A 7,724-nucleotide genomic window follows, 5' to 3' on the forward strand; every position below is an offset into this window, starting at 1 on the left:
TATAATCATGGATAAAAATGGCAGTTTAGAGATTATTTAAGACAGCCCAAAAAACACAGGGGTTCTTTCACAAGTGGGTAAAACAGGTGCGGCATCAGATCCTGTCGTAGTTCAGACGTGTCCACAAAGCAACAATGGTGTCTTGATGAACAGCTCAACTTGCCAAGGTTTGTTTATCTCAAATGTTTCTTTTTCAGGATAAACTATCGGTTTGCATTCATCACCCAAATCAGCAGCATGTTCCTGCTAATCTGCGTAGGCCTTGTGCTTTCCCTCCCTCAGTGTACGTATCCATCGTGCATTGTAGGAACACCCAAAGAGTGCAAGGAGGCAGAATTTGCTCCAGGTACCAACTTGGCCGGGGAAGGCTTTGACATCATCAAAATGGAGCGTAAGGGGGCCTTTGTGCTCAACATGACTCAGTGGAAACGCAAGGACAAAAGGTGCGTCCTGTGTAGCAACCCATATCTGGGGAACAAAAAACAAAAGCTCCCCTTGTCAGTGGTGGACTGGAGGTCAAAACAGTCCTGCAGCATGAAAGTGACCAGTACACTCCACCGATCCAGCGAGACTCTGGTCACTTTCAGCACCTCTTCTATTGAAAACAACTGGGGGGTAAATTTAGACCTTAAAAGGGCTAATAAAGATGGATCATTGATGCTGGCTGGAACCAATTCTAAACTGGCCGGTTATTCCATGGAAAAAACAAAGAATGACAAGTTCAGCTTTTCCACCCAAAGCTTTTCCTGCCAGTACTACAGGTAAGAAGATGAGGGCTCAAAGAAAACCTCTCTCTGAACTCTTGCTTACAAATGAATACACTTTGACGCTCAACATTTTAATACATTCATTGTTATCTTTTCTTACCCGGTGTCTCACTGTCAACAGCTACAGAGTGACAGGCCAGCCAAAGCTGCACAGGGAATTTAAACAAGCGTTAAAAAAGCTCCCTAAAACCTACAGCCCAGAAAACAAGCAACAGTTTTACAAGCTCATTGATGACTTTGGCACTCATTACGTCACCAAGGTGAGTTGAAATCATGGCATGGCTTTCATCAAGAAACACACATTGAAACAATATACAAGGTAACACATTTGCCTATGAAAATAATATTTAAATGCATGCTTCCAGGTGAAGCTGGGAGGAAGTGTTCAGTCTGTAACCAGCATCAAGCAGTGCCAGGCCAGCCTGCAGGGCTTAAGAATCGAGGAGGTGGAGATGTGTCTGGAGGCCGAGGCGTCTGCCAGCACCGATGTCACAGTGAAAGCTCGAGCAAACCCCTGCAACAAGGACATTGAAAAGACAGAGAGCAAGACATCGTTCTCCAGCCGCTTCAGTGACCGGTGTGTTCTTAGACACTTGTAACATGCTTTCTTCTAATTTGCATTTCTCAGTGACTATTTTCAGCACCAGTAGTTTAAGCAATCTCTTTCCTCTCCAGGTTCACAGAAATAAAGGGGGGGCACACCACTGAGCCAGACCTTCTTTTCTCTGCCGACAAAGATCCAAAGGCCTACAAGGAATGGCTGAACTCACTCCCACAGCATCCAGACATAGTCTCATATTCTCTGGACTCGCTTCATGAGTTGCTGCCTATGAACACACCCGCCCGAAAGAACCTGCGCTCAGCCATTAGTCATTACATCCTGGAGAAAGGCCTGTTGAGGAACTGCAGTCAACGCTGTCAGGTCGGCTTCCATTCCGGACGGAGGGATCCCTGCGTCTGCCAGTGCCACAATGAACTTGCTGTAAACGCCGACTGCTGCCCAACCCGCAAGGGCATGGCCCGGGTCATCATAATTGTACAACGAGCTTCTGGTCTGTGGGGTGACAGGTTCGGAGCCACTGATGGTTATGTAAAGGTGTTTTTCAATGGGCAGATGGTCCGACGGACTCAAGTCATTTGGGATAACAACAACCCAAACTGGAACACGGTCGTAGACCTGGGCTCTCAGGACTTGTCCTCAGGACATAAGGTGAAATTTGAAGTGTGGGATGAGGACCACAAATGGGACGATGACCTGTTGGGACAATGTCTGCAGGATATCTCCACAGGAGTCAAGGAAGATGTCTGTAGTCTGGATCATGGACGTTTCTTCTTTAAACTGGAGGCAACCTGTGCTCCGAGTCTGAGCGGGAAGCTGTGCACTGAGTACAAACCTTCACCCATGAGTCCAAGTCTGAAGAGTCTGTATGTGTCCCGTCATGCCCAACCTATTCCAAAGGCCATGCTGTTAGAGATGGGTGTGTTTGTGAATGACACCAGTCCATAAAGAAACCAGAGTCTCACTGCTGAGCCAAAAGTTGATGTGATATGATACCCTGGTTGGTTTTTACCAAAGCCTACATGGCAACAAGGCCTACAAGGTATTTTTGGTATTGCCTACAAGGCAATACCAAAAAATATTTTAAGGTTAATTTAAGCAAAAAGAATTGTTATTCACAAGTGTCAATAATCTTTGCTGACAACAAATGACAAGAAATACATCAACATGTCTCAAAGTCACATCAGGGAAACATCCCGTATCTTTATGATTGCTTTTGCTTTTGTTTAAAGGTTATTATGCAACAGTTGATGTGCATGTGTAGTGTGATTATAAGGAAGCTCTATGTACTGTATTAATACTGTGAAAGTATAAAAGCTTCACACAGAGAAATCAACACAGTATTCAGAAACTATTCCTAAAAAAATCAGCCATTGGGATTTTCTGTGACTTTGTGATGTCACAACAAAGCTGGCCAGCCCACCTGGGCCCAGCACCCCAGCCCTGCAGGATTTGGTTTCTCTATTTACCTAAAAATCTACTATATTTTCTTGGTTCAATTAGACAACAACAAACCCATCACAAGAGAGACTCAGACCTTCCTCTGTTGTGTTTATAATGTACTGGCCTGGTTTCCTGTAGGACAGCAGAACATACACAGCTGATCATCTTGAAGTTTTTGCAGTTACTGAAATATGTGTTTGACTCTTTGCATCTTTTATTTACAGCAATATATTTTTTAATCTGCACATTTCCATGAGTGTATTTTTACCTTTTTAATGTTCTTATTGCCTCATGGCTTTGTGATGATGATGTAGACAGAAGCAGATGGATGTAGGTTTCTGCTGTTTTCGTGCTGATATACAATGTTTTAATGAATCTTTGCAAGTCTTGATTTCCATTTACTGCCCCTATTCGTGAATTTCTGTTCTGTTAACCATTCAAAATTAAATACATTTTAACAAGTTTATACACTCGCTTCCATGTTTGTTATTGAACTGGTGCCATTTGGTATGTAGACCTCCCACAGAGCTCACCTATATTTTATTGCACTTATCATATATCAATTAAGAGTAACCTGGTTAGTTTGGGTTTTGTTCAATTCTTTGGAAATTAATCATCATTCTTTTCTCATTATGTTTGACCACAGCCCACCACCCCACTTCAGAGAAATGATAGGTTTGTGGTCTCTGGTTCGTTATTGACTGGAAAGCAATGCCTCACTTTTATGTTGTCACTATCTATCTGAGTTTGTCTGCAGACCACCAGCTCCACCCCCTGAGCGCAGGCTATGCTCAACGTTGACGAAACTAACAAACCACATTTTTTTTCTATATTGCTGTGCTCTGAGAGAGACCACTGTCACCTCACCCCCTCGCCACCCCCTACCCGCTCTCATTTAAGCTTTTATAGACAAAGCAATAATATTCATGCTGACAGTCAGTTTCATACATGCAGCACGAACGGGCGAGTCAACGGTAAGTCTACTTATACTGAAATTTTCTTTCACTTCACACATACACGTCTTTCAAGACAGTATAAACTGTTAATTGCTATATCTGTGTGAGTAATTCTATAGCACAACTTGTATTGAGTCCTTTAGAGCAGTTGGTTTAAACATCAAGTGAGTTATTTTGCTGTTGGTCATGTCCATTTATCTATAAAGCACATTTACTGTGTGTATTCTGTACAAATCTTTAACTTTATTGCTGTATATATTATCATTTTTGTGCAACACTGTAAATTTCTGAATGAATGGGATGAAAAAGGGACTATCTTATCTTCAAACCAAAGCTTGTTTAGTATCTTGAATGATTTTGTTAAAAGACAGGTCTTGAGCCTAACAGGATTTGACAGTAGAGACTAAAATGTTGCACATGTCTTTGTTTGTCTCATTGAAGCTCAGAACATTTTGGGCCTTTCAGTGTTGGACATCCACAGGGTTACTAAGGAGATACTTAATGGTGTCCTGCTATGTTTTCTTGAACCTCTCATTTACAATCAGTGTTTCTGGTCAAAATGTGTTTTTGTGATTTCCTGGTCAAAATCTGTGGGTGTTAAATGCATTTCCTCTATTGAATCACATCTGCAGAAAAACTGTGAGGAGATGAGATTTAGCAAAGCATTTATGGCATAAAACTGAGCCTTTAGGTTCTTCACAACATAAAAAATCAGAGCAATCCAGTCGTCATCTGAAACTGACGCTGATGTTATGTGCAGATACAAATCAAACCACAAATCTTTAATCTTACTTTGAAATGGAGACGGTCCAAGAGACTGAGTGGTGTAAAGCTCATAGAAAGCAGCAGAAAGATCTATAGATATAACAAAATATCGTCATAAAGGCGCCACAGATCATATTAGAAAACAGTGCAAAATCAGGCGTGAAATTTGTCTCTCACAGAACATTTCCTTTAAAAAGTTTCCGTACAGCCAGTGATCAGCTGCCTCACTTGTTAATATTTATTCAACTAAAAAAAATATTTATTTTATTTTTGTTGCAGGATAAGCCAACCGTTTGCATTGATCCCACAAATCAGCAGCATGTTGCAGCTTAGTATTTGCATTTGTGTCGGCCTCGTGCTCTCTCTCCCTCAGTGCACTTATCAATTGTGCACTGAAGGAACACCCAGACAGTGTGTGGAGGCAGAATTTGCTCCAGGTACCACTTTGGCCGGGGAAGGCTTCGACATCACCAAAATGGAGCGTAAGGGGGCCTTTGTGCTCGACATGAATCAGTGGAAACGCAAGGACAAAACGTGCGTCCTGTGCAGCAACCCCTATCTGGAGAACAAAAAACAAAAGCTCCCCTTGTCAGTGGTGGACTGGAGGCCTAAACAGTCCTGCAGCATGAAAGTGTCCAGTAAACTCCACCGATCCAGTGAGGATCTGGTCTCGTCTAGCACCTCTTCTGTTGATAACAACTGGGAGGTAAATTTAGACGTTGATGTGGGTGCTAAAGGAGGCTCGGTGATGCTGGCTGGAACCAATTCTAAACTGGCTGAATATGCAATGGACAAAACAAAGAGCGACAAGTTCAGCTTCGCGAGCCAAGGCATGTCCTGCGAGTACTACAGGTAAGAAGACAAGGACTTCAAAATAAATCGTATGACCACCCTATGTTTGGTTGATATTGATCTGTTTTTTCTTGCCTGCTGTCTCACTGTAGTTACCGAGTGTCCAACAAACCAAAGCTACACAGAGAATTTCGCCAAGCAGTGGCACAGCTCCCCAAGACCTACAGCCATCAATACAAGCAACGGTTTTACAAGCTGATTGACAACTTCGGCACTCATTACATCACCAAGGTGAGTGAAAACAAGAAATTTGTCAAAAGAATAATGAACATGACACGTTAGCAAAGTCCCACAAAGTGACACACTTATGTTATTCCAGGTGAAGCTGGGAGGAAGTGTTCAGTCTGTGACCAGCATCAAGCAGTGCCAGGCCAGCCTGCAGGGCCTCAGCGTGGAGGAGGTGGATATGTGTCTGGAGGCCGAGGCGTCCGCCAGCATCCATGCCGAAGCGAAAACTGAAACAAAACACTGCAACAAGGACCTTGACAAGCAGGAACGCAAGACATCGTTCTCCAGCCTCTTCAACGACAGGTACAGAATATTTTCTCATGTATGTTTTACATTTTCCTTAAAGTCAACTTGGCACAAGAGTTCAAACAACTCTTTCTTCTCCAGAAACACAGAGATAAAGGGGGGCCACACCACTGAGCCAGACCTTCTCTTCTCTGCTGACAAAAATCCAGAAGCCTACAAGGAATGGCTGAACTCACTCCCACAGAATCCAGACATAGTCTCATATTCTCTGGATTCGCTTCATGAGTTGCTGCCTACGAACACACCCGCCCGAAAGAACCTGCGCTCAGCCATTAGTCATTACATCCTGGAGAAAGGCCTGTGGAGGAACTGCAGTGAACGCTGTCAGGTCGGCATCAAGAGTGACTCAAGGGATCCCTGCGTCTGCCAGTGCCACAATGAACCTGCTGTAAACGCCGACTGCTGCCCGACCCGCAAGGGCATGGCCCGGGTCATCATAACTGTGCAACGAGCTTCTGGTCTTTGGGGTGACCACACCACGGCCACAGATGGTTACGTCAAGGTGTCTTTCGAAGGGCAGATGGTCCAACGGACTCAAGTCATGTACAACAACAATGACCCACACTGGAACACGGTCGTAGACCTGGGCTCTCAGGACTTGTCCTCAGGACCTAAGGTGAGATTTGAGGTGTGGGACGAGGACAGCAAATGGGACGATGACCTGCTGGGGAATTGTGAGCGAGATCTGACCTCAGGAGTCAAGGAGGACCTCTGTAATCTGCAGCATGGCCGGGTCTTCTTCAAACTGGAAGTGAAATGTGCTCCGAGTCTGAGCGGGAAGCTGTGCACTGAGTACAAACCTTCACCCATGAGTCAAAGTCTGAAGAGTCTGTATGTGTCCCGTCATGCCCACCCTATTCCAAAGGCCATGCTGTTAAAGATGGGTGTGTTTGTGGACGACTCCAGTCCGTACAGAAACCAGAGTCTCACTACTGAGAGTCAAAGGCCTGATGTGATATAAGTCATTTTTTAATTGAGGCCTACATATATGTAATCAGGTGTATTGGACCGTGTCTTTTGAATAGAGAGATACATGAGTTGGTTATGGAAGATTACAGTATGTTCCTTCAGTTTCATTTACATTTAAGTCCTTTATTTGCAGTTGCACAGTTTAGGCTGGGTTAGCATTAGTTTAAGGTTAAGAGTTTGTACTAGAAAAGTGCTGTTCATACAGTATGGAATCTCAGAAATTAGTAAGAAATTTAACAAAATTACCTTTTATGTAAATTATATAGTGCCTTTCTGTTTGTATCAGGGCGTTTTATCAGATATAACCTTGTCAGTTTAATACAATGCTACTTATACTTGTGTATTTATTTATCTCTATATTTGACCTTTTTACAGATTTGATGCATTGCTCACTTTATTGTGATATTTACATAAGAATTTATAACATGTGCTTGTGTGTTTTATCATTACATCATATTTGTATTTCTGCATGTTTGTTTATCTTAAATAAAAGCATAATATCTGAACTGGTTGTAGCCCTGAGTGTATTTGATCTCATTGCTTTTAGTTTTGAATTGAGTGTTGACGCCGTGTTTGTCTCAGTAACATTGCCCAACTTGAAAAAGGAAGTGGTGAAACTTCCTGTGTGCACATTTGAGGCTTCACTAATGCTATTAAAGAGAACAGCTTGTTCTCAGGTAAATGTTACACAAAACGCTTTGACTCAGAAGTTTCAGTTCAGCATCACTTGACATAATTTATTGGATTAAAACGCAAATATTTCATTTTGTAGAAAAACACAGGCACAATTTTGCACTTGCACTTTGCATCATGTTTATGTTCACCACCAATTTTTCAGCATTGACAGAATAAGACGGTGAGGGGGTGTGGAGGCACTAA

General features: G+C 42.8%; 2 protein-coding genes across 2 annotated transcripts; both read left to right on the plus strand.

Moving 5' to 3' along the window:
* Positions 1 to 237: 237 nt before the first annotated feature.
* On the plus strand, positions 238 to 2,274 carry LOC310989822 (perforin-1-like; the record flags this gene model as incomplete). The annotated part of the gene is made up of 4 exons (XM_083976973.1): positions 238 to 761; positions 889 to 1,027; positions 1,133 to 1,344; positions 1,443 to 2,274. The coding sequence occupies 4 exons, from the start codon at positions 238 to 240 to the stop codon at positions 2,272 to 2,274; spliced, it is 1,707 nt and encodes a 568-aa protein (XP_083833099.1).
* Positions 2,275 to 3,625: 1,351 nt separating this feature from the next.
* Positions 3,626 to 7,219, plus strand: LOC310989890 (perforin-1-like). The gene is made up of 5 exons (XM_083977043.1): positions 3,626 to 3,743; positions 4,770 to 5,342; positions 5,435 to 5,573; positions 5,662 to 5,873; positions 5,958 to 7,219. Exons 1-5 carry the CDS (start codon positions 3,718 to 3,720, stop codon positions 6,835 to 6,837), a joined length of 1,830 nt encoding a protein of 609 aa, XP_083833169.1. The 5' UTR covers positions 3,626 to 3,717; the 3' UTR covers positions 6,838 to 7,219.
* Positions 7,220 to 7,724: the final 505 nt, after the last annotated feature.

This window comes from Trachurus trachurus (assembly GCF_905171665.1).
Source record: "Trachurus trachurus genome assembly, chromosome: 8".
Classification (NCBI taxonomy): domain Eukaryota; kingdom Metazoa; phylum Chordata; class Actinopteri; order Carangiformes; family Carangidae; genus Trachurus; species Trachurus trachurus.